The 27,250-nt window shown below is 42.3% G+C and overlaps 2 protein-coding genes across 6 annotated transcripts in view; one reads left to right on the forward strand and one right to left on the reverse strand.

The window, feature by feature from the left end:
* hook3 (hook microtubule-tethering protein 3) overlaps nt 1-12,987 on the reverse strand; it is a 64,258-nt gene extending 51,271 nt beyond the window's left edge. For 2 of the 4 annotated variants that reach the window (XM_060912817.1, XM_060912818.1), the window contains exon 1: nt 4,299-4,394. In XM_060912817.1, the coding sequence (XP_060768800.1) occupies nt 4,299-4,379 (81 nt within the window). In that variant the 5' untranslated portion in view covers nt 4,380-4,394. Of the gene's footprint in view, nt 1-4,298; nt 4,395-10,655; nt 10,756-12,626 lie in introns of those variants that run through there. The other 2 variants (XM_060912819.1, XM_060912820.1) reach the window with 2 other exon arrangements.
* Nucleotides 12,988-13,556: 569 nt separating this feature from the next.
* Nucleotides 13,557-26,745, forward strand: rnf170 (ring finger protein 170). Of its 2 annotated transcripts, none has more exons than XM_060912393.1 (7): nt 13,557-13,667; nt 14,319-14,484; nt 14,593-14,668; nt 15,158-15,269; nt 16,654-16,727; nt 16,903-17,034; nt 26,021-26,745. In XM_060912393.1, the coding sequence occupies exons 2-7, from the start codon at nt 14,345-14,347 to the stop codon at nt 26,288-26,290; spliced, it is 804 nt and encodes a 267-aa protein (XP_060768376.1). In that variant the 5' UTR covers nt 13,557-13,667; nt 14,319-14,344; the 3' UTR covers nt 26,291-26,745. The 2 variants fall into 2 exon arrangements, with proteins under 2 accessions (XP_060768376.1, XP_060768378.1); XM_060912395.1 differs by having other exon boundaries at nt 14,329-14,484.
* The last annotated feature ends 505 nt before the right edge of the window (nt 26,746-27,250 follow it).

Here is a 27,250-nt window from a genome sequence, read left to right on the forward strand (position 1 = left end):
CGAGCGAGCTGAGGTAAAGAAAGCTGGCGCCGAGTGAGTAAGCGAGCGAGCTGAGGTAAAGTAAGCTGGCGCTGAGTGAGTAAGCAAGCGAGCTGAGGTAAAGTAAGCTGGCGCCGAGTGAGTGAGCGAGCGAGCTGAGGTAAAGAAAGCTGGTGCCGAGTGAGTGAGCGAGCGAGCTGAGGTAAAGAAAGCTGGCGCCGAGTGAGTGAGCGAGCGAGCTGAGGTAAAGAAAGCTGGCGCCGAGTGAGTGAGCGAGCGAGCTGAGGTAAAGAAAGCTGGCGCCGAGTGAGCGAGCGAGCTGAGGTAAAGAAAGCTGGCGCCGAGTGAGTGAGCGAGCGAGCTGAGGTAAAGAAAGCTGGCGCCGAGTGAGTGAGCGAGCGAGCTGAGGTAAAGTAAGCTGGCGCCGAGTGAGTAAGCAAGCGAGCTGAGGTAAAGTAAGCTGGCGCTGAGTGAGTAAGCAAGCGAGCTGAGGTAAAGTAAGCTGGCGCCGAGTGAGTAAGCAAGCGAGCTGAGGTAAAGTAAGCTGGCGCCGAGTGAGTGAGCTGAGGTAAAGTAAGCTGGCGCAGTGCACCAATAAGCTCTTGCATTTCATTAATAATCATTTGCATTTCACTGGCGCATTAATAAGCATTCACAACCCAATGAACAAATTAAGTCTAATATTTTCTAGTAATCAAAGACTGCATTAATTAGCAAACAATCCACGGTTTTGGTACATTATCGCATTAAATATCCTTATATAAATATGTTTATTATGAACTGACCAGAGTCCCAACCTGGTCCACTTTTACACAGGAACCACAGTGACTCTCAGCCAGAGAGTAATTTTAGCCCTCAGATACTGGTTACAAAATCCAACCCTGACCCCACACACACACACTGCTGAAAATAAATCACACCATGACATACAGTCCGTTGTGCGTTTACTTTAGCAAACTGATTCAATCACAGTTCTGTGCGCGTGATTCAGAACGCTAATCCACACTTCATCCACATGTCCAGAAAACTGCACCGAAATAAGAATGGATTTATTAGAAAAATACAAGGCGCTCTGTTCCTCTCAGCGCTCTGAGAACCTTCACCAAAACTCCACTTCAGAGGAAGTCCACACCCTGACCTTCAGTTAGGGCAAGGGAACAGAAGACTGGGGGAAGTGAAGACAGCAGCTCGCTATTCCTATAAACATCGAGCCAAAGTGAGAAGAACGTGTTTTGAAATCATTCTTGTGCGTGAATTCAAGATCAAAATAGGAGATACCACAGAACAGAGTATTTCAGGGAAAAATACCATGAAATTTCCTGTGATTACTGATAAATAATACTGATAGAGTGAGATGAGGTACAGAAAGCTGGCGCTGAGCGAGCCAGCAAGCTGAGGTAAAGAAAGCTGGCGCTGAGTGAGCCAGCAAGCTGAGGTAAAGAAAGCTGGCGCTGAGTGAGCCAGCAAGCTGAGGTAAAGAAAGCTGGCGCTGAGTGAGCCAGCAAGCTGAGGTAAAGAAAGCTGGCGCTGAGTGAGCCAGCAAGCTGAGGTAAAGAAAGCTGGCGCTGAGTGAGCCAGCAAGCTGAGGTAAAGAAAGCTGGCGTTGAGTGAGCCAGCAAGCTGAGGTAAAGAAAGCTGGCGTTGAGTGAGCCAGCAAGCTGAGGTAAAGAAAGCTGGCGTTGAGTGAGCCAGCAAGCTGAGGTAAAGAAAGCTGGCGCTGAGTGAACCAGCAAGCTGAGGTACAGAAAGCTGGAGCTGAGTGAACCAGCAAGCTGAAGTACAGAAAGCTGGAGCTGAGTGAACCAGCAAGCTGAGGTAAAGAAAGCTGGCGCTGAGCGAGTGAGCGAGCTGAGGTAAAGAAAGCTGGCGCTGAGTGAGCCAGCAAGCTGAGGTAAAGAAAGCTGGCGCTGAGTGAGCCAGCAAGCTGAGGTAAAGAAAGCTGGCGCTGAGTGAACCAGCAAGCTGAGATAAAGAAAGCTGGCGCTGAGCGAGTGAGCGAGCTGAGGTAAAGAAAGCTGGTGCTGAGCGAGCTGAGGTAAAGAAAGCTGGCGCTGAGTGAGCCAGCAAGCTGAGGTAAAGAAAGCTGGAGCTGAGTGAACCAGCAAGCTGAGGTAAAGGAAGCTGGAGCTGAGTGAACCAGCAAGCTGAGGTAAAGGAAGCTGGCGCTGAGTGAGCCAGCAAGCTGAGGTACAGAAAGCTGGAGCTGAGTGAGCCAGCAAGCTGAGGTAAAGAAAGCTGGCGCTGAGTGAACCAGCAAGCTGAGGTAAAGAAAGCTGGAGCTGAGTGAACCAGCAAGCTGAGGTAAAGAAAGCTGGCGCTGAGGTAAAGAAAGCTGGTGCTGAGCGAGTGAGCGAGCTGAGGTAAAGAAAGCTGGTGCTGAGCGAGCTGAGGTAAAGAAAGCTGGCGCCGAGTGAGTGAGTGTGCGAGCTGAGGTAAAGAAAGCTGGCGCTGGGCAAGCAAGCTGAGGTAAAGAAAGCTAATGCAAACCGAGTGAGCGAGAGAGCTGAGGTAAAGAAAGCTGGCGCTGGGTGAGCAAGCTGAGGTAAAGAAAGCTAATGCAAACTGAGTGAGTGCGCTGTGGGAAAGCAACAACTTTATGAAACAAGTGGGTGAATTGAGGTAAAAAAAAAAGTTGTTCAACATCACAGTTAAAAGTTTAAACCAAAAAGAGAGAGAATAAAAAAAATAAATTAAAACAGCTTATGACATTTATTTACATAATGATAAAATCAGGGTGAATTTTTGAGCCGTTTTATTCGTCCTATATCACGTATTTTTGGTAGGTTCGAGGCTTTATTACAACATGGCTACAAACATTTAAAAGCTCCTGGTTCACATCTGCTCCAACAGCTGGTGTGCGAGCTGCTCAGATCAGCAGGTCTGCTTTGGCGTGTCGCCTCGCGGCTCAGTGAGGAATGCGAGCTGGCCACGTTATTTCCTGAGAACACAAGCAGCAGCCAGACGTCTTCCAGCGAGCAGAGTGTGTGCAGGTCAAATCTCAAGCCTGACGTGAGAGGAATGCTGGGATTCCCTGGAGCAGCAGTGTGAGGGGAAAAGTGGAAACCGCGCGCCTGGATGGGGTTCGGGTTTCAACACGGACCGCCACAAAGTGGCACAAGTTTACTGCTTAATGCTCACTTGCATATCATTTGCATATCACTACAGTGGCCAGGTTGATTATTTTCCAATAACAGCAGCACGTCCTCAAGTGTTTTATTCCGCTTACACAACAAAAATCTGCCAACAAATCATAACACCACCGTGCACTTTTTATCCATTTATAGTTACGTTCATTAGACTTACAGCTTTAACGCCGAGCATTACAAAGCGCAGACACTGGAGACTCCTTCCTTCTGGAAACCGCACATCCAGTTCAAGCAGATCAAGCAGCACTTCGGCACGCCACAGCACTCACACACTCAAATCATGGCCAAACTTCCGCTTTTTGTTTCTCAGAACAGAGCTCCGAGTGTCAGCGACGCTCGCAAGTCAGCCGCAGGCGAGAGGAGAGGTCAGCGTGTCAGCGTCAGTTCGTCACTTCTTCAACCGCAAGTTATTCACTTTTACTGCACAGAATCGGACGTGTTACAGCCCTGATACAAAACGGGCGCACATATTTTAGTTTATAAATCAGAAATTTTGTGCGTTTGTTTCCACCCACAGAACTGTCGCCCGCTCACTCAGTCAGAACGGTGCTTTTTGTTTTTCGCACCATTCTGTGTAGAGACTGTGTGTGAAAACCGCAGGAGATCAGCAGGTTCTGAAATACTCAAACCAAAAATACTCAAACCAACACCCGCGAAAGAAAAAGTCACGCTTTGAGATCAGGATTTTTCCCGTTCTGATGTCTGAAGTGAGGTGTTCCTAATAAAGTGAGTGTAGCTCATATATATAATGCGAAAGTGCTTTTTTTTCCGTGCAAAGCCACATTATTTCCTTTAGGTCGTCTATTTTCAATCAAGTACACAACCGTCTTATTTACGCAATTCTTGAGTCAGTACTCGTGATGAAACTCTGCCTCAGCAGCCGAGGCGCCTCACTCCGCTCCCACACTGACAGCAGCAGCAGTGCGTCATCAGTCTGACTTTTTTTTTTTTAATACGACCGGATGTGTCTAGACTTGCATTCCTGCCGTAACGCCTCATTCCAGTGCGCTCCTTATGACTTATCTGCAGCCTGACGTGTCCGGGATTTCATACACTCAAGCACGAGCAAGTCCTACTTTCCTGCGTACTCAAATTCCCAGGAAGAGGAGTTCAATCGTGCAACAACTACTATATTTCCAAACCACAACAAAATGCTTGCCATGTTGTTCTTACGTCGTAGCGAGAAAAGACACGATTCTGATGAGCGTCTTCGTGTTGCTCAACATGTTGACAGTCAGACAACAATATTTCCATCTGTCTCTCTGTGCACTGCCAAAGTCTTCTGTAACCAGTTAGCCTGCAAGTGCTGCCCAAATTTCCATCGGAACTAAAATCAGAACGTCAAGGACGTAGCAGCTCATCTGTCCTGCCATCAAAACAACCCTGACGACCAAAACGTCAACCAGAACTGAAACGTGACGATGTGAGAGAGGACCAACCTCCATGACTAATTGTTTACAACAAGAAAATCAACAAAAGGATGAAATTTTGTTCCCAAAGGGAAGAACACCGACTCAAAAACAAACATCGATCAGAACTGAATTCGCAGGATCAATGAAAGAGGAGATACAATTCTAATAAGAAGTCCCAAAACTCGTTAAGTTGACCTAATTAGCAGTTCATTAGCAAAAATTTGACAATACAACGGCCAAGTGTTGTCCAGAAGGTCGAGTTCTTTCAAATAAAACAATCAGAACTGAAATCTATTGAGAACTGACCAAGGGAGGAGATACGATTTAACTGAAAATAAACAAAAAGTTGTAAACAAATTGTTTAGGAAATCAACAAACAAACGACCAAGTTTTGTTCCATGAGAGAAGATCTACGCAAAACATCGATCGGAACTGAAATCGGATGAGAAATCAGACAGGAGATACAATTCTCGTAAAAGGCGTGAAAAATTCGGTAATTCGGCCGAATTAGTAACTAGTTAGCAAAATAAATTTGCAAAACAACGACCACGTTTTGTGCAGAGTGACGAGTTCTTTCAAACAAAACAATCGGAACGGAAATTCGTAGAGAACTGATTTAGGAGGAGGTACGATTTAACTGAATCATGGATGACGGACAGATGATGAACGTCACGCCATGGCAGATGATCGAATCACAAGATTGTAAATAAAAGATCAACATTTCCGAAAGCTTTCTGTTGTTTGGTCCCAGACTTCCACCAAAGGGATTCAACAAAGCCTTCACTTATTTGAGCACTGTAGTGAGTTTGAGGGTTATGGGGTCTTGCTCAAGGTTCTACCAAAGTTCAAAGTCCTGGGATTTGAATAAACAACGTTGTATTCATGAGGAATATGGAATCAATTTTGTGCCAAAACGTTCATACAATACTTTTGAAATATCAAACAAAAACGATAAATCAAAATTAAAAAAAAAAAGTCAATTTTTTTAGACTGGCAAACAAATTATTCGTGTAATCGTGCAAAATATCAGTCTGTTACTCTTCAGAAACCTTTTATTTTTGTTCCGCGTCTGTTCTCAGTTTTGTTTGACGTAATTTATCTCGTTTGCGCTCCCTGACTTTTTGCTTGCAGTTTTGGCACAAACTTCACGTGTGGGTGGGCTGTCCAGGAATGCATTCCCATTGGCTAACTTGTGTTTGACTGACAGCTACGCTCAGCGATTCCCCCGGAGGCTGTTGCAGCCATTTCCTACTCGGATTCTGGCGGACTGTTTGACGAGTGACCGATCCATTGACGGTAAACAAGGATCGAGTGGACTTCAGTGGCGACTATGATATTGAATTAATCCAACAAAGTGTAAGTGCGGGACAAATGTGTTGTATGTGTTGCAGTAGTACAAAATCCGAGTAGGAAATGGCCACAACAGCCTCCGGGGGAATCGCTGAGCGTAGCTGTCAGTCAAACACAAGTTAGCCAATGGGAATGCATTCCTGGACAGCCCACCCACACGTGAAGTTTGTGCCAAAACTGCAAGCAAAAAGTCAGGGAGCGCAAACGAGAAAGCTGGAATCGCAACCAAAATAAATTACGTCAAACAAAACTGAGAAAGACGCGGAACAAAAATAAAAGGTTTCTGAAGAGTAATAGACTGATATTTTGCACGATTACACGAATAATTTGTTTGCCAGTCTAAAAAAAATTGACTTTTTATTTATTTTGAATTTTGATTTATCGTTTTTGTTTGATATTTCAAAAGTATTGTATGAACATTTTGGCACAAAATTGATTCCATAGAGGAAAGTCCGTTCCACTGAACCAATGACTGTTATAATGCCAAAAGGTGAAGCCTGAGATCCACACACACTTCAACACATGATCTAACCAGACGTCAAAGGTGAAAAACCCACAACATCCTGTTTATTGCACAGTGAATTCTCAAATCAGAAGGGGTTTAATTTTCTGTAACAGCGGCTCAGATCGCTGCTCCAGCTGGAACAGAAATATATGAACGCGCTCGTTCTAATCCATCGTTTCTCGAGTAAGACCTGAAACACAGGCCCCTGTACAGGAGGTGTTTATTTCATACTGATGGAAGGAGTCTCCAGTATCAGCACGCGGGGTCAGTCAGGGTTTTTTTCCCACCACAGGAAAGTCTTCAGGACCTTCTACTGTCTGGTTTCTCAGGAACATAAGCTGCGTTTTTTCCCCTTCTTTATCATCTTCAACACAGAGACAAAAAAAAAAAAAAAGAGCGCGGTACAGCAACGACTGTTCACAGCTGCTATAACGTCACGTAAGCAAGAGCAGTAACTAACTTGTTTCGCGGATGTTAAATAATGTTAACTTTAAACATAATTATAGAAGGTTAAAAAGCGTGGCGCATCATTCATTAGCGTATTTGCCCATAAGGCTGTGAGCTGTTGCCATGGTGTCCGTCTGTCCGTCGTTCACAATTCAGTTAAATCGCATCTCTTCCTCAATCAGTTCTCCACGGATTTCCGTTCCGACTGTTTTGTTTGAAAGAACTCGTCACTCTGGACAAAACTTGGTCACTGTTTTGTCAAATTTTTTTGCTAACAAGTTACTAATTAGGGCAAATGAACAAATTTTCCAGGCCTCTCACTAGAATTGTATCTCCTCTCGGATTTCTCATCCGATTCCAGTTATGATCAATGTTTTGGGTCGATCTTCCCTTGAGGAACAAAACTTTTGTCAGGGCTCGACATTAAGGACTGCCCGATTGCCCGGGGCAAGTGAAACATGCATTCGGGCACGTGGGATATGTCCCCGACACGCATGACTGGGCAAGTCGGAATGAGCATATATTATGAACTAGCACCACAAAAATTCAGCTTTTTGATCTTTTATTTCAGTTCCTAAAAAAAAGTGTCCCTCACTTCGTATCCGCCATTACGTCTTGGCTGTTTTCTTAGTCTCGGTTTCATTTACTGCTTTGCAAGTTATTTTATATCCCCCCGCTGGTGTAGTATGGTACGCATACTGTTTATAGACCCCTTGCGCATGACATCATGCATCACATGATAATTAGAGCTGGGGTCAGACAGACACCGTCTTTCATGCACGTAAGGCTTAATCTGTCTTCAATATGGTTCATTTTTGTGCTGTTTTTACTTGTTCAAACGGAGAAATAGATAAAAAGCATTACCGCCTCCCTGCTATCGAGAAAACTTTTAACAAATAGAAGCAAATGCTTCAAGAACAATGAGGAAATGAGTGGTTAAAGAAAACAACGTGAGGAGCTCAGCCTGAAAACTCCAGAGAAATTCACGATTGTATTTAAAATGTATTTTACAAAAACACAAAGTCGGACGTGCGTATGGAAGAGTTCGCTTAAGAATCTCGTTTTTTTTTTTTCTGCTCGCATTCGAGTTCGCGCCTTCATGAAAGTGTTTGATTTTCTTACAGGTGAAGCCGCTTCCTTATTCGACACAGAAAACCCAGATTGGTTTCAAACAAGTATTTTTAAGTTCGTTTCTTAGACAAGGATTTTAAGCTCGTTACCTTGTTGATAGTTTTGTCGTGAAACTTCCGCCTTCCTCAGAATTGTCACCAGATGTTAGGTGGTGACGTGCCTTATCAGCTGATGTTACGTTACGGAGGCGTGAACGTCCTGTCCGATTTGACAGGTAGTCCACGCCTCCTGCTGTCAGGTCGCTCCCCCAAGACGGCGCTCCAGGTGTGCGACAGCGCGTACGCTCCCTCATCCCGGTTTATCGTCCTTTCTGCCCGCTTGCGTATCTCCACTGCCTCTAAAATCCAACGAAGAAAATAGATACCAGCGTTGGATTTTAGAGGCAGTGGAGATACGCAAGCGGGCAGAAAGGACGATAAACCGGGATGAGGGAGCGTACGCGCTGTCGCACACCTGGAGCGCCGTCCTGGGGGAGCGACCTGACAGCAGGAGGCGTGGACTACCTGTCAAATCGGACAGGACGTTCACGCCTCCGTAACGTAACATCAGCTGATAAGGCACGTCACCACCTAACATCTGGTGACAATTCTGAGGAAGGCGGAAGTTTCATGACGAAACTGTCAACAAGGTAACGAGCTTAAAATCCTTGTCTAAGAAACGAACTTAAAAATACTTAAATAGTCAGACATAATGAACTTCCACTACATATGGTTTCAAACAACTCGGGCATAAAAAAACTCAACAACGAGCGACATGCGCGATAAATCCTGAAAGAACAGAACAGATTAAGAGCAGAGAGAGCTGAAGCTTTGTTTCTGTTATCAGAGGAACACAGTCCTGTGCAAAATATTTATATATATCTTTTTATCATCCATCTCTAGGTTTATTTAAATAAAATAAAAATAGAAAAGAAAAAAAAACCCACGCTGTGTCCCGACAGGCTGGCTGCACTGATTCAGTTACAGGTTGCCAGGTCTGTATAAAACACTCGCAACCTACACACTAAACAATAATTTTAAACTCAAACATTATCCTGTCTGTCATGATGCAGTGTGGTTTTTTTTTTTAACCTAGAGGTGGACGAGATCACAAAAAAAAAACCCCGATATATAAATATTCTCAAACACAGTACTGCTCAAAAGTCTTGGCACCCTATTGTTTTCTTCCTACAAACTTTGTTATAGATTTCTATTTAATGATTTCTACATTATCGAGTAATGAACCTACAGTCTGCGAGAGAGTTCTACACAAACACACTGAGCTTTACAACAGCTGCATGCATGTGAAATGGAAAATCGACTAAGGCAGGAAAAACTCATCTCATCTCATTATCTCTAGCCGCTTTATCCTGTTCTACAGGGTCGCAGGCAAGCTGGAGCCTATCCCAGCTGACTACGGGCGAAAGGCGGGGTACACCCTGGACAAGTCGCCAGGTCATCACAGGGCTGACACATAGACACAGACAACCATTCACACTCACATTCACACCTACGCTCAATTTAGAGTCACCAGTTAACCTAACCTGCATGTCTTTGGACTGTGGGGGAAACCGGAGCACCCGGAGGAAACCCATGCAGACACGGGGAGAACATGCAAACTCCACACAGAAAGGCCCTCGCCGGCCACGGGGTTCGAACCCGGACCTTCTTGCTGTGAGGCGACAGCGCTAACCACTACACCACCGTGCCGCCCGCAGGAAAAACTATTTTGGATAAAATTGTTATTGTCAGTTACAAGTAAAAAGTAACCAATCACCAAACTTGATAATAAACTTAATCAATAACCAAACTTCAACTCAATGTGTGATCTTCATTTTATGTTGCAATTCACAACTATTCTATGGTTTTCCTAAAAAAAAAAAAAAAAAAACTCACAAAATAGGGGTGAAGTGATAATATTGGGGGGCAAGTGGAAATTTACCCCCACTTACCCCCCCGGGCAGATGGGTTTGAAACGTTAATGGTCAAGCCCTGTTTGTTTGTTTGTGTATTTTCAGTTAAATCGTATCTCCTCCGTCACTTCTCAGTGGATTTCAGTTCTGATTGCTTTATTTGAAAAAAACTCGACCTTCTGCACAACACTTGCTCGCTGTACTGTCAATTTTTTGCTAACAAATTAGTAACCAGTTTAACTTAAGACATTTTCTTCTGACGAGAATAGTATCTCCTCTCTCATTTATCATGCGAATTCAGTTCTGCTCGAGGTTTTGGGTCGATCTTCTTCCATCAAGGAACAAAATTCAGTCCTTTGTTGATTTTCCTGTTTTAAACGATTTGCCGTGGACGTCGGTCCTCTCTCACATCGATACATTTCAGTTCTGAGAAAAGCCTCAGAAATGAGGATCTATGGATCCAGTCAGTCAGCGCTGAAGTACGAGTCCATATTCGCTAACAGGCCCGACTCGGACCGTGATGAGGACTCTAGGACGCCGTCTCTCTCCTTGGTTATCACACCACATGGTCAGTTGGGACGCTCGGGTTTCACCCATCAGACCATGACAAGCACTCTGGAGTCACGCTGCATTCCCACCCGAGCTGACCCCATGACCTTATGCAGTAGTTTCAGCAGTCATTTAATCAGAAGTTAAAAATGCCACTACAACTCGTACTTCAAGCTGAATGATGATTTTTTTTACACAATTAAAGGTTCAAAAAAAAGGTACTAAAGATGCACCAGTTGACCGACCAGTGATCAGAACCGGACCGAGCTGATTTTGTCCATTTGTCCTAACTCGGTTGCCGCTTACACATCCATGTCCCCGCCCCTTCCTGCTGGCCTGTGCTCCGTCTCCACAGCGCCGCTGCGTGAAGCCACACTGTCGACACAATCGGAGACGTAAAATTAGCATCGTCGACTGTGACGTATTACATACGAGTCAGAAATACAGTCGGACCCGTGCTGCTTTCAAAACCATAACGACGGGTGAACCGAGTGTTGAGGTGCTTTGGGAGCCGTGCACGTTTACACCACTCGGTTCCCTCACGTTTTATTTTGACTGTAAGAAAGTGAGTCCATTTAAGAACAATTATAAAAATGCGTACAAGCCTGCTGATGTTATTAAACCAAAAAAAAATGGGAACGGACCGCAATCGGTTTTTGCAGATCAGACTGAAAACAAAATCAGCAGTCGGTATCGGACACGGAAAACTCAGTCGGTGCATCTTTACATTTTAGAATATGTTTACAGCTTCCTGATGTTTATCATTTTCACTTCTGTACATTCATTTCATGCCATGCCAAATTGTGCTATGTCATGCCAGGCTGCATCATGTTGTGCCAGGCTGTGTCGTCTCATGTCGTGTCATGCCAGAGCATGTTGTCTCATGCCGTGTCCTTTCATGTCCAGCCAGGCTGTGTCATGCCAGGCCGTGTCGTCTCATGCTGTGTCATGCCAGGCCAAGTCATGCCAGGCCGTGTCATCTCATATCATGTCGTGCCAGGCCGTGTCGTCTCATGGCATGTCATGCCAGGCCAAGTCATGTCAGGCCATATCGTTTCATGTCATGCCAGGCCAAGTCATGCCAGGTCATGTCGTTTCACGTCATGCCAGGCCGTGTCATCTCATATCATGTCGTGCCAGGCCGTGTCATCTCATGGCGTGTCATGCCAGGCCAAGTCATGTCAGGCCATATCGTTTCATGTCATGCCAGGCCGTGTCATGCCAGGCCAAGTCATGCCAGGCCGTGTCATCTCATGTTGTGTTGTGCCAGGCCATGTTGTCTCATGGCGTGTCGTGCCAGGGCATGTCATCTCATGCCAGGGCGCGTTGTCTTATGCCGTGTCCTTTCATGTCCAGCCAGGCTGTGTCATGCCAGGCCATGTCGTGTTGTCTCATGGCATGCCAGGGCGTGTCATGACAGGTCAGGCTGGGTCGTGCCAGGCCGTGATGTCTCATGTTGTGTCATGCCAGGTCATGTCATGTCCTTTTGTGTCAAGCCAGGCTGTGTCATGTCAGGCCATGTCATGCCAGGCCTTGTCGTGTTCTTTTGTGTCAAGCCAGGCTGTGTCATGCCAGGCCTTGTCGTCTCATATCATGTTGTGTCATGCCGTTTCGTGTCAAGTCAGGCTGTGTCGTGTCAGGTCATGCCAGGCCGTCTCATGTCATGCCAGGCTGCGTTATGTAATATTTACAGAGCTCTTGCACTATATAACATTGACTATTTCCTCTTGTTGTGTGCACCGTCTCTGCACCTCAGTCCATCAGAAACATTTCATTCTTCTGTACACCATGAATGTAGATGAACGATGACAAAGTTGATTTGAGTTTCAGCATTTCACATCAATACGCTGTTAAACATAGCTGGAAAGCGGGGAGTGGAACAGAAGCTCTTGCTTTATCGCAGATGTTTGAGATTGTTGAAACTGTATCTCCACTGCAGATCAAAATGTCACCCTGTGACGTCAGCACGGCGCACAAGCTCTAACTTCTGAGTGCAATAACAACAACACAACATCATCCATCAGAGCAGGACCACAGTCTCTAAACACCACCCCGAGATTCCAGTAGGTTCGTGTTTAATGGGTTTAATGGGGAACTTTTCCTTAAGGTTTCGCGCTCGAGTCCCGGTTTCTCTCCTTCACCACTTCTGTATTTCTGTATCGGAGTGAAAAGCGGCACATTAGAGCCTTTAAACACACACACCACTGATTTCTTACCCATGTTAGGAGACTCTCACACAGCTCGACCCGATCCACCGCGTCCAAAGTGCTCATCGCAGCTCGGTTTCACTCCGCACCGGTATCCGCCTGGGACTGGATCAACACACACCGCGGTTCTGCCCCAGGAACCAGTCTGATCGATTTAAGCAACAAATAAAGATATCACGATGAAGAACCGGCCACTCCGAACAACTTAAACACGTCTTAAAACGTCCCGGTTCCGTTATTAAATCACACAGCCAAATAAAAACACAATAAAACCGTCTTCTTATCAACAAATACGTGGAAACACAAGCAACCGCTCCACCGGTGAAGCTACCATCTACTTTTTTTCCTCCTACCCGTTTTCAACAAATCCCGCCTTCTTCCCTACGATTGGTCGACTCTATCTCATCATATACTTCTTAACCGTCGGAATCCAAATTACTACCCAATCCTACAGCAGAAGGCGGGATTTACGTATCAAATACGGGTTGGGAAAATAACATTGTTGTCTGGGTGGGCTTTTTTTTTCCCCAGTTAGCTGGGGTCCTCAGGATGCCACCCTGCAAAAAGCATCTAGATAAACTCCTGATTAAAACCGTACAATCGTTATAAATTTTAATCAAGGAAACAAGATAGAATGTAATTTTTGTTCAATTAATAGAAGTGTGGATGAAATTACAGCAACGATATGCGCAAGTTTTACTGCACAGTAACAAAATTTAAACCAGAAATCAAACAGGCAAACAAAACGAGATACTATGTAAAAGATGGACCCCCCCCCCTCCAAAAAAAGAGTAGGTAAAAATGCGGAAGTGGCTTCTTGTCGAATTGTGATTGGTTGGAGTTCAAATCGCTTTTCGTTCCCTATTTAGGAGCACTACGTATGGTAGGACATTATGATTTATATAGCCGAGGTAGTGCATTGTACAGGGAAAAGGGGTGTATTTGGCTTGCGGCCGGTTGTGGTTGATAGTTTACATGTCTGTACTGTGTGGGTTGCTGAATGTGTTGGAGGTATAATTTTGTTTGATGAACGGATTGTTATGAACTCATGTAAGTGTTAAATACAGGATAGGGCTCTCTCTATCTCTCTCTCTATCTCTCTGAGGTTTATTTACTAAGTACATTAATGCCAGATGCGGTGTTTATTAGTTATTAGATATTAACTGTTGTGAATATCAACATTATACACTATGTGTTTGCATTGTAGTCTGAGATGTAAATACTAACTTGTACATTATGAAGTATTTTTGGGGGGTGGGGCATTTTTATTTAGAATACTATATTTGTATAATATTTTATACCTGTGTGTGTGATAATAATAATAATAATAATAAATATATAAATTTTTATAATAATAATAATTGTTTGTGAATTAGCTGCCATAGTGAACAAAAAGGCACATTATCTCGAATAATTCATTAAAATCATGACCTGCTGATGAAAATATGGTTAATGGACACTACTGATCATTTCTTGTGAGTTGACGTTTGCAAAAATTGTGAGACAGTGTTGAGGGACACACACACACAAGCCGACTTCTAGTTTCAGTTTCCATCGACAGTATGTTCCCTTTCTTTTTTTTTTTTAATTAAGGAGCATTTCCCCAAACACCCATCCTTTTAATTTCAGTGTAATATTTCTCTTCTGTGAGTATATTCAGTGGACTCATCTCTGATTTGTTGTTGTTGCTGTAACATTGAGAAATGAGCAGGCTATGAGCAGGTGGAATGGAAAACCCCGACTGTCCGGATGCAAATCCTTCCATCCCAGACGAGCACTCCTTTATCGAAGGTGTCAGTGACCCAGTGCTGTTTGTGGTCGTTCTGTCTGTGACGTTCCTGGCTGGTCTGGTGACACTGCTGTGCAGGTTCACACACTCTTCTATACACATACACGTGCACACACATCTTACATCATCTTGGCTGTTTCCTCATGTGTGTCTCTCTCTCTGTGTGTGTGTGTGTGTGTGTGTCAGGAATGAACAACAGAGGATCCACCCAGAGAATCAGGAGCACGTGCAAGCAGTCCGACAGCAGCTACAGACAGAGCAGGTCTGCAACGAATCACTTGCAGTTCATTTTAATATACAGTGCATAAGTATTCACACCCTACAGGTCCTTTTCATCATTTTGGACCTGCTCTGAAATGGACTTAACTGGGATTTTATATCACAAATGTCCATAAGATGGCCGTAATATTGAAGCGAGGAAAAATTTTTAAAAAATATGGGATATTTTGTGGAGATTCATGATATGATGTCACTAAGTTCATTTCATTTTCAGGTTGCAACATGACAAAATGTGGAAGTTCTTGGGTGGGATGGGGGGGTACTTATGCACAGCAATGGAATTGTGTTAAAGGAATGTGTGTATGTGTAATATAACTTTATTTATTTTAAGTAACTCAGTTTACCACTTTACTCCAAATTAAAATCAGTCAGACAAAACATGAAAACTCCCTCCCCCAGACTTATGTAACGTGCAGATTTTCAGTAAGTCAGGGACTCAGTGGAGTGATTTGTCTAAATTTCTTTCTCTCAGGACGCAGCATCGCCAACGCCGAGGCATCAGTACTACGCAGACATGTCCTGTCCAGTGTGTCTCCAGCAGGCTGTTCTCCCCGTGGAGACGAACTGTGGGCATCTATTCTGTGGTGAGAGCTTCTCACTCACCCATCCGTGGAAATCTCACCCCAAATAAATTGTTAATATACACGCACATTAGGGTGCATCAGTTGCCCCCTAAAAATGAAAAGTTCCTCTGATCATGATGCATTTTTGTTTTTATGTTCCTTTTGATAAGAAAACACACTGGGTGAAATATTTTGACAAAGTTCAAAAGTTTAATGGTGGCACCAGGAGCTCAAAGTTATGGAAAAAGCTGCTGTTTTATGACAAAATTTCGATCACTTTTCATGAAACATTATGGCACCTTATAGAGTATACCAAATATCTTAGATACACATTTTTACTACATATTCTAAATATATTATCAAGCACAGTTTGAGTTTTAGCTGTTCATTGAATCATTGTTCAACTACTTTTAAACAATACAAATGTATTATGAATCACATTAATGCTTCTCAATCCCTTGCAAAGGTTCTTAACATGATTTCTGGGCCACAAGGAATCAATAAATGGAGTCCAACATTGTGATCCAAACCTTACGCGAAAACATAAAATAAGCGTTTTTTTGGGCAAAAAATGAACCTCATGGTGCCACCATTAGACTTTTGAATATGGTCAAAAAGTTTTACAGGATGTCTTTATTGGTGAAAAGGAACACCCAAACAAAAGTGCATCAGATTTTATGAAAGTGACGGCAACTGATGCACCCTAACCCACATCTTTTATATCCAAGCTCCATGATGGCTCATATTTATACATTTACTGTAGGTTCACGTGGAACTACAGCTGTACATGTTATTATTCTGTGCACATTCACTGGATATGAGCAATCACGCGCTCTGATTGGCTACTCTACTACTAGGATATCCGCTCATATACCGTGAGTAGAGAAAAACAAAATGGTGGTGCGTGTTGCTGAACCAATCGAGGACGAAATAAAACTCTAGTCAAAAACAAAACTCTCCAAAAATGGTATCAAGTATTTAAAAGAAACAGAAAGAGCTAAAAGAAATGCACTTGAATCCAAGGCTCCAGTCCCACTACAGCTCGCAATGCGTGATTGATGAAAATGAGGCGTTTGGTGGCGATGGGATGTATTCCCAAACCCATTTGCGAGTATTTGCCGCTTAGTTTGCTGACAAAAACATCGCCACCAAATTTCAAAGCATGCATTGAAATTTTTCATGACGTTTTTGGCCACTCACGAGGCGAAGACACACAAAAAAAAAAACTCGCGAAGCTCGGAGAGCATTCGCCGTACATCAAGCGATTAGTGGCGGTGTTCCCAATTTTTTGTCACCAAGTATTCGCAAACCCATCATGAGCTGTCATGTGACCAGGACCTAATGGAAAGGTCAGAAATTCAAGCCATGCTCATGTTCTCATCTTGTCCTGATCTGTGTTCCACAGGTTCTTGTATTATTGCGTACTGGCGCTACGGCACGTGGCTGGGAGCCATAAACTGTCCCATCTGCAGACAAATAGTAAGACGAGAAATTCTACAGTTCAAAATCATCTCCTTGAAGAGTTAGAAGTTGAGCTGGTTGTGAGCGCAAATCTCAGGACTGTGCGCATTAAAATTCCACATAACCGCTTGGCTTTGTGCTCATGTCCGTGTGTAATTTCCTTCCTCACTTGGATTCCAACTTCTGCCCTCAGGTGACTCTGCTGTTCCCACTTTTCCGTGGCACGGAGCAGGGTGTTCAGACGCAAGACGGACAGCCAGACGCGAACCAGATCCTCAACGACGTCAACGATTACAATCGCAGATTCTCAGGACAGCCCAGATCCGTGAGTCTCCATGAGATTACAGAACTACACTGTTTAACAGTTATTCCGTGAAATCAAGTCGTACATGAGCTGATATAAGTCATGTACGACGAGATTGAGTGGAATAACTGTCTTATTCTATCCACGTTCACTGGATTTTGAGAAATAGAACATTATTATTATTATTTTTAGCAAATTCCATCAATAAAAACTTTTGTACAAAATGTCTGACAAAATCATTTCCGCTTGGAATGTAAGGCCAAAAAAAAAGTGTTACCGGTAACCCGACCGATCGAGAATTTCTGCGTCGAAATTGCTGACCGTAAAGTTTTTATTACAAATTTCCCTCGATATTTTAGTGTAAGCGGTGTTAGTTTGTCATAATTTTTTGTTTCAACGCATTCAAGTTGTGAAAGAAACGATAAAAAGTGAAATGTTTCGCCACTTCTATCAGCCCTCCTGCATAAACATGGAAGCGCACTTGTATACTGAAGGAGGAAGGGAAAACTGAGCCGAGCCGCCATTTTGAATCCTCATTCAAGGCTGTAATGCAAATTGCTTCCTCTTCAGTATACAAGTGCACTTCCATGACAGGGAAAAACACTACGTTTTGCCGCCTATGTAGTCCCCTATTTATACAAATAGGAGTCATTCAGGATTCAGCCATGTTTTTGCTCGGTGTTTTTGCTCGACCCAAGTTCTACAGTAGGCTAGGCTAGGCCGTCTGCTTTTAATGGAAGTAGCCTAGCCTAGGACGTTATTTTCACGTTATTTCTTGATAAGGTGTTTTCACGTTATTACATGAAAATATCATGAATAACGTGATAATTTCATATCATGAAATTACGTGGTTGTTATTACATGATAAATATATTGTAAAAACGTGATAACTAACAATATCTTTTCACGTAATTACTTGATTCTAAGCCAATTTTTTTTTGAGTGTGGCAGCAATACGCTTCCGTAGATCATAACTCGAACTCTCGCGATTTTTTTTTTTTATTCGTTTAAAGATTTAAAACACTTATTTTATTATGATGTGTGGTATAAAGGATTCTGTGCCAAAATACTATTTTGTAAGATGTTTACTTGTGTTAATTTTTTCGAACAAAATAAAAAAAAAAAAAAATTAAGAAAAAAAACCTTTTTCCTACTTACCAACCTTATTTTAGTATTTCATGTTACCGGAAAGACACCTGTTTTTTTTTTTTTTTTTTGGCCTAAACAAACCGGCGAAACAACAGAAACAATTTGTGAAAAATGCAATAATTGTAATTCTTGAAAAAAAAATACTTTTATTCCATATTTCGTTGCTTTTGTATTTTTTGGGGTTTTCTTCTTTTAGTTTTTTTTTTTGGCATTTGGCAAACCAACTTAAAGGTGCATTACCGCCACCAGCTGGGCTGGAGTGTAGAACAGCGCTATTTTGCCGGAAACCCTATATTCTTTTTAGCCATTTTTGTTTCTTTTAAATACTTGAAAACAATTTTTGGGGTTTTGTTTTCAAGTACAGTTTTTATTTCGTCCTTGGTTCAGCAAAACACTCCGCCATTTTGTTTTTCCTCTTATGGTATATGACAGACCCTCCAGGATTTCGCGATGTTGCGATTTGCAACATCAATGCAAATTCAACCAATCCCCGTGAATTCAGGGCGGTGTTGGATAGAATTGCAATCGCCGCAACTTTCCCGCAAATTTGACCAATCGTTGGTGTCGTCTTGAGGTGACGTTGACAAACTACCTGCCGCCTTACTTCCGTGTATACGTTCAAGAGAAGCAGCATGCGTGAGTCTCAGGAGAGACTGCCTGCACACAGCAGTAGTATTAATAGTTTTTTTTTTTTTTCTTATATGAAGGCTGAGGCATTTCCTTTTGAATTTGGAGTCAGTGTTTATATAGGCTTAAGTTCTCTATGGTGTTGCTGAAAGTGTTATGTTTACAGTGAAGGACTGTGCGCACTTTACATTATTTTTTACTTAATACCGTACAAGAAATTAATGGATGCCAACATTTTTGTCAAAATGGTATTTTATTTTCCTTTGTTTAGGCAGCTTCAGCATCATACTGTGAGATTCTGTTCAAATTGTTTTTTTCTTCTATGAAGCCTGAGCCATTTATTTTATTAGTTTATAATTATTGTTTAATTTAGTCTTCAGGAGAGACTGCCTGCACACAGTACTAGTATTAATAGTTTTTTTTTCTTACATGAAAGCTGAGGCATTTATATTATATTTTAAGGTAACTTCATGTTGTGCTGTGAGGTTCTCTGCACTTTAACTTTTGAACCAACAGGTGCATTTGGATAAGTAAAGCCTATTTTTCTGCATTTTTGTAGTCCTGGTAATCTTTTATATTGGTAAAGTTGTTTATAGGACCATTTCTCAGTGTCTTTGTTTTTTTTTAATCAATAATTTTTCAGTAATAACTTAATATTTAACATATCACTCAATTTTAATCACAAAAAGAGAAAATCGCAACAATTTCTCGCAACTTTCACTTCCTCCCGCAATGTAATCGCAACAAAAACCTAAACGCTGCAACTTTCATGGCAATTTTTTGGAAAAACCCCCTGCAACATCAGACATTTTAGCCCGCAACAATCACAAAAAAGGCCTGTGAAATCCTGGGGGGACTGATATGAGCTGATATCCTAGTAGTAGAGTAGTCAATTGGAGCATGCGATTGCTCATATCCAGTGAATGTGGATAGAATAAGTATCGTTATACAGTATATCCAGTGTATCATATCAGCACCTCCTGAACAGTTTTATTACTCTTAACCTACAGCTTTAGGATTATTAATTTATTACTCGACAACATGCCATACTTTTTATCCATTTATAGTTATGTTTAATGTTTTGGGACCTCCGTGAGACAGGTTACTTTCCTGAAGACTTTCCTGTCGAGAAAACCTTTGACGGTTACAAAGAACCGACACTGGAGACTCCTTCCATAAATGTTCCATAAACATCTCCTTACAATCAACTGTTAGTCTCTTTTTTTTTTTTTTTCCTTACTTTTCTTTCTTTGCTAAATAACATTTTTAATTTGCTTCGTATTAGCTTTAGGATATGGAAATGACAAGTTAAAACGAGTGCTGGAGCAACTCTCAGGGCTGCTGTTATAGAGGAGTAATCAGTGTTGTAAAAGATGTTCAGCATTCTCAATATAAACAAGTTTATAAATAATCTAGACGAGCACTCTGAGAACGCAGAGCTCCACGAAGGACAACAGTCGACTCTTCAATGATGTGCAAATCTACAACTGCAACCACTTTATATGTCTGAATACACAGTGCTGTGCAAAAGTCTTAGGCACATGGAAAGAGATGCTGTAGACAAAAAATGGCTTAAAAATAATGAAATGAAATGTTTCGACATGGAAAAAAATACTATAAATAGTAATCAGTAAGCCATAATAAATGAAACGTCAATATTTGGTGTGAGACGACCCTTTGCTTTAAAAAATTAGTAGTCTGAGGTCCAGTGAGTGCAGTTTGATAAGGAAATGAGCTGTAGGTTTTACTGAGCATCTTCCAGAACCAGCCCCAGTTCTTCTGGACACTTTGACTGTCACACTCGCTTCTTCATTTTGCACCAAAACCCAGTAGCCTTCATTACGTTTTCTTTTTTTAATCTGAAAAGTGCGCTCTTATGGAATATGCTGCTCAGATACAAACTTTTCTTTTTTTCTGTCGCATTTAATTTTGTGCTGGAAAACGAACTACATGTTTTTGTATTGACTCAATCATGTAGAAGCCATGAAATAGAAATCTCTAGCAAAGTTTGTATGGAAAACAATAGGGTGCTCAGACTTTCGCACAGTACTGTATTTCTGAAATGATCAGAATTATGTAGCTACATGTGTATCCGAGAGTTTACTGGTACCCGTGAGTATGGAGTCATCGTGTTTCTACATTGGCTATGGTTTTTGTTTGTTTTTTCAATATTGAATTTTACTGCCATCTGATGGCTTTTAAGACGTATGGCATTGTTGAGTGCAGACGTCCACCAAAGTCAAACGCTGTATCTCACAACGTGACTCGGATCCGCTCTAAAATGTAATGCGTTCTTCCTTGGCCCATGCTGCACCTTTCCACCAAGTTTCATGGAAATCTGGTCAGTAGGTTTTGCACAATCCTGCTTCAAGTTGGACAAACAAACCTGCACTGAGAACAAACAGTGCTAGTAATGATGTGATCTAATAACTGCCTGCTTACAATATTAAAGCGCTTACTGTGGATTTGTGGCATGTGGAGGGGAAAAAGCTGGATTATTTTGTTTGTATATTCATGAGTTCTTATCCAGAGCGACGTACAGCATACCCAGAGCAGCCTGGGGAGCAGTTGGGGGTTCAGTGCCTTGCTCAAGGGCACTTCAGCCTTTCCTGCTGGTCCAGGGAATTAACCTGGTGACCTTTTGGTCCCAAAGCTGCTTCTCTAACCTTTAGGCCATGGCTTTACCAGAAACATGGATGGTTGTCAGAGAGATGGGTGAAATTTTCTTTCAATTATTATTTTTTATTTATTACAATTTGGGAGAAAAACCCCCCCACAAGATATCCACCAAAGCAGAGATAAAACAGAACTAGATAGAGACTTTGACTAAAGTCACAGTAATTTGCACTAGCTGTTACAAACCAGGACGTCTGGTCACCGTACCCTATAGATCCAGAGCGGTAAGAGATAAAGAATGATGCTTGGTGAGGAAAAGTTGCGACCTGGACAAAATGGAGGGGGGAAAAATGATTGAAAACTAGATAGAACTCAATGCCAACGGCGTCGATGGGGATGCCTCCGCCCGGTAGACTACACGCCTTATTAAGTTGTGATTTGGGGATGGACATTTGACCTCACAGTAATCGTGACCTGGTGAAATTACTTGTATCAGCCTTGGAGATATTGTGTTCACAAGGTTTTCGGACAGACGTTTGACCTCACAGTGACCTTGACCTTAGACCTTTTGATCTCAAAATCTAATCAGTTTATCTTTGTCCCCAAATGCACAAATGGTGAAAGTTTGGTGAAATTCCTTTCATTAGCCTTTGAGATATCGTGTTCACAAGGTTTCAGGACGGATGCATGCATGTACGGACAGACAGACAACCCAAAAACATAATGCCTCCTGCACCTTACGGTGGTGGAGGCATAAAAATCATGAAAATTGACAGAGTTATAAGTGATTGGGGGAAAAAAAGCCTGTTTTTCTTGGATCATTCCGGATCAGTGATCCAGATCAGCACCAAAAGTCATAGCAACTTAATTCAGCCCAGAGGTATTCTTCATCTGAAATTTGGTGATGGTTGGTTGAAAACTGAGGGAGAAATAGCGTCCTAAAAAATGTTAGGAGAATAATAATAATAATAATAAGAAGAAGAAAGTAGAAAGATCCTGAGAGTAACCATTTGCACTACCACTGCTAGCACAAATATATAAATAGATTGATTATTAGGAACATATTTTAAATTAAAAAAAAAAATTCAAAATGGATTAAAATTATTGGGAAGGTTAGAGCGAGACACAATCACAGCTCTGGTTAAGAACACTGTGTGGATGAACGCAGCGATTGGAGCCAATCATCGGAGTCTGGGAGCTCACGTATGCAGAAGAGGGCAGATACCGTATGTCTTGGCTCAATAAGAGGCGGTTGGCTGGATTCGGATGGGGAAGAAACGCGGAGATGGAATTTAATTTAGAAAATGATGCAGCATGAGCAGCAACCTGATAAGATTCGGTTGGCGATAGCGAGGTGGGAATTGGAGAGGAAATGGGGAGAAACTTTAAAATTGGAAGAAAAAAAAACTGGTGGGTTTCTCAAAAGCCTCTTAACACTAAGACAGGCCTCAGCTTTAACTTTTGACACCTTTTAAATGGCCTCAAAAATTTTTGCCCCCCCCGAATTTTCTTTTGCTTAAATTTTGTGGTATTTCAGCAAGTTTTCAAGTACACGGTTCAAGGCAATACTGATATGTTTTCTAGTGGTATAATTCAGTTTAGACAAATACATGTTTTAAGAAAAAAAGTCAAGTCAACTTTATTGTCAAATATGCTATACATGCTCGACATACAGCACAGATGAAATTTCAGTCCTCTCTGACCCACGGTGCAAACAGGCAATGCAATAAATAAAAACAGAATAATTGAAAAAACAAACAATATAAACACTATAAACACTAGTATAAAAACATTTATTTCTGCAACAGAAGAACAAGACAAGCCCTGAAAACACAAAACACAAAGCAATATCATATATGTAAGACTTGCGTACGGTATAAGTACGTAATACGTCTTTTTATATAGAATTTAGGACACAAAACACTTTATTTTGCTGATAACAACGACTAGCAATATTGCAAAGATGAATTATAAAACTAAAAACATTATAAAACAGGAGTCTGTCCTGCCGTACTGTCTTATCATTCAGTTTTCTGTTGCATTTAGGAGGAAATTAAACAACCTTTATCGTGTGGTTTACTATTTGAGACACAAAAGCAAGTCTTTCCATTCATTGAATGTACTTACCACTAGCTTTGTTACATACAGTGGATAAAAAGTGTACACACCCCGTTAAAATGAGAGGTTTTTCTGATGTAAAAAAAAAAATGAAACCGTGATAAATAATGTCAACTTTTCCAACCTTTAAATGTGACCTATAACCTGTACAATTCAATTGAAAAAAATAATAATAAAAATGTACAATAAGCTGGTTGCACAAGTGTGCACACCCTTAAACTGAATGCTGTAATTAAATCAAAAGGTGCTTCAACAAAGTATTTGTTTGTTGAAGCACCTTTTGATTTAATTACAGCATTCAGTCTTTTTGGGTTCACACCTGCCATCAATTAAAATGACTCTGATTAACCCCAAATAAAGTTCAGACATTTACTCAGTTGCATCCTCCAGCAAAAGCCAGGGTTCACAGAGAGCTTACAAAGCGTCAAAGGGATCTCCTTGTTGAAAGGTATCAGTCAGGAGAAGGGTGCAAAAACATTTCCACGGCATTAGATATACCATGGAGCACAGTGAAGACAGTCATCAAGAAGTGGAGAAAATATGGAACAACAGTGACATTACCGAGAACTGGACGTCCCTCCAGAATTGATGAAAAGACAAGACGAAAACTGGTCAGGGAGGCTGCCAAGAGGCCTACAGCAACACTGAAGGAGCTGCAGGAATTTCTGGCAAGTACTGGTCGTGTACTACATGTGACGACAATCTCACCTATTCTCCATATGTCTGAACTATGTGGTAGGGTCAAAGAAAAACATCCAGGCCCGGCTAAATTTTGCAAAAAAACAAAACCATCAACTCTCCCAGAAGCATGTGGGAAAATGTGTTATGGTCTGATGAAACCAAGGTTGAACTTTTTGGCCACGATTCCAAAAGGTATGTTTGGCGCAAAAACAACACTGCGCATCACCAAAAGAACCCCATACCCACGGTGAAGCATGGTGGTGGCAGCATCGTGTTTTGGGGTTGTTTTTCTTCAGCTGGAACAGGGACTTTAGTCAAGGTGGAGGGAATTATGAACAGTTCTAAATACCAGTCAATTTTGGCCCAAAACCTTCAGGTGTCTGCTAGAAAGATGAAAATGAAGAGGAATTCCATCCTTCAGCACGACAACGACACCAAAAAAGTTTTGGAACGGCCCAGCCAGAGCCCAGACCTAAATCCAATTGAAAATCTGTGGGGTGACCTGAAGAGGGCTGTGCACAAGAGATGCCCTCGCAATCTGACAGATTTGGAACACTTTTGCAAGGAAGAGTGGGCAAATATTGCCAAGTCTAGATGTGGCAGGCCGATAGACTCCGACCCGAAAAGACTGAATGCTGTAATTAAATCACAAGGTGCTTCAACAAAGTATTGGTTTAAGGGTGTGCACACTTATGCAACCAGCTTATTGTACCCCCCCAGTAGATTTGTTTTTCAGTTGAATTGTACAGGTTATAGGTCACATTTAAAGGTGGGAGAAGTTTTGAAATTATTTATCGTGGTCTCAATTTTTTTACATCAGAAAAACCGATCCACTGTATGTATGTGGACATCCTAAAGTCAACCCGGGAAAACGCAGAGGGCACTAGCGAGCACTCATCGTGATGAAAAGCGCAAATGTGCACATGAAGCGAGCCAATCAGAATCGCCGTTACAAATTGGGAAGAAAAAAACCAAAATGGCGATCACTGGGAAGGCGAGCATGCTGGTTAATACGTCTTGTTTTTTGTAATGTACTCGCTTGAAAATCATTTTTGTGCTTAAAGGCCAATTTATGCTGACAACGCAGTCCTCGCAGACGGTGTCGCAGATAGCGTCTGCATAGCCCCCCCCACCTTCGCAGACGCTCTGCGCGCACCTCCCAAAAATTGTGACTACCGCAGAAGCCTCGCAGACAGCATCGCAGACAAGAGGGCTCTGATTGGTCCACTCTACATCCGCTGTACACGCACTTCCGCTTCCCTACTTTCCCGGTTTGGTTTGTTTTCATGACCGCCATTTTTAAAAACACGAGCGAAGATGGAGCAGCACGAAGAGCGGTTGATCGAGGAAGTGAGGAAGTACGGACATCTATACGACTCCAGTTCTAGTCATTATAAGTAACCGGAGGATAAACACTCCACTAACCACACCCACCAACTACTCCTAGCGATTTCGCGACTTCGCGCCCCCTTGCGTTGTAGCGGTGAATAACATCGCGCACGCCTATTACTCCCCGCTCAACGATAAATTACAACTGTCTGCGAAAAGCTATCTGCGAAAGCCTTGTCGCAAGAGCATGCAGAGGCCTTTTAAGCCGACTATAGGTGTGCCCGAACGGGCATAACTCGTTAAAATATTTCTGCCCAAGCATCTTGGTCAGGCAAATCGGGCATTTGGGCGATGCCTGGCGTTGAGGCTTGTAAGAGCATCTTAATTAGGAGAGAGAGTGTTCATTGTGCTGCTCGCTCTACCATTTAACTTTGTGCTGCGATGCTTTTGGGAAACTCAGGCCTGACCCTTTCTCTGTGTTGTGTAGCTCGTGGACCGTTTGCGTGACGTCCCCACTCTCCTCCGCCATGCCTTCAGGGAGATGTTCTCTGTCGGCGGACTCTTCTGGATGTTCCGGATCCGGATCCTGCTGTGCCTGGTGGGGGCGCTGACCTACCTGGCTTCTCCGCTCGACTTCATCCCCGAGGCTCTGTTTGGCCTGCTCGGCTTCATGGACGACTTCTTCGTCATCCTCCTCCTCTTCATCTACATCTCCATCATGTACAGGGAGGTGGTGACGCAGAGGCTTGCTGGCTGAGCGCAACATCCAGCTGTGTTCAGTTCTAAAGAGTTTACAGTTTTATTACTGTGTGTGTGTGTGTGTGTGTTTGTGTGTGTGTGTTGATGAGTGTATTCAACTGATTTCCGGTGGAGCTTCTGTCCTTCTAATATAAAATACATACTGCACATAGGAGGTTTAGGGTTTTTTGTTTGCTTGTTTCAGTAGAAATGATCGTGATTGGCTGACGCGAGTGACCAAACAAAACAAAGCTCATGATGTTCACGAGCTACTGTTTGGTGAACATTAGCTAAGCACTGCGGAAGATATTGGCGTCACTGAAACATTAGCTCAATAGATATCAAACAGAAAGGTAGCTTTTGCTAGCACACTAATTCAAATCGTTATTACTTTTAGCTTGTCTAATTAATATTTATTGAAACAATGTGAAACAAAATAAAAAAAAAAATAAATTCTCCCCTGCTCAATGCTAATTTGCCTGCCTCCTGTGTTAGTTGATCTAACAACATGCTGCTTTTCATATGACTAGAAATCAGTCATGTGTTTTAAAGGGGCAGTTTGTAATCTTCAGCGTCTTTTTACAGATGTGAAAATGTAAATAAGCTGACCACACCCTCTGTTGAAATGCCTCTTAAAGGGTTTCCTTAAAAAAAAGTGAGAGAACAGAACAATAGAGCGGCTCTGTACTTGGGCGTGGAGCTTATTTCAGGGCCAGAAAAATGGAAATGTGTTTAAAAAAAAAAAAAAAAAAGTCAGATTCAGTGTAGAGTAATATTGCCAAACATGCACTGGTGTAATCTTGAAGCGATGAAAGTTGCATAGCGAACTTCAGTTGCTATTTTCACGACGTGAAGAAAAGTGATTCGTTTTAAAGCTTCTTCCAAATAGTGACAAACTCCTTTGCTTCTGATTTACTGATTTTAAATATTAGTCAGGTTTAAGTCCGAAACAAAAGCATTACATTTCGTAATATCAAAT

This window comes from Neoarius graeffei, chromosome 28 (assembly GCF_027579695.1).
Source record: "Neoarius graeffei isolate fNeoGra1 chromosome 28, fNeoGra1.pri, whole genome shotgun sequence".
Classification (NCBI taxonomy): Eukaryota; Metazoa; Chordata; class Actinopteri; order Siluriformes; family Ariidae; genus Neoarius; species Neoarius graeffei.

Coding starts and splice junctions, on each gene's coding strand:
- rnf170 (XM_060912393.1), top strand. CDS start 14,345: ATGGAAAACCCCGACTGTCCGGATGCAAATCCTTCCATCCCAGACGAG. Junction 14,669..15,157: donor AGCAGCTACAGACAGAGCAG/GTCTGCAACGAA, acceptor TCTTTCTCTCAG/GACGCAGCATCGCCAACGCC. Junction 16,728..16,902: donor GTCCCATCTGCAGACAAATA/GTAAGACGAGAA, acceptor TTCTGCCCTCAG/GTGACTCTGCTGTTCCCACT.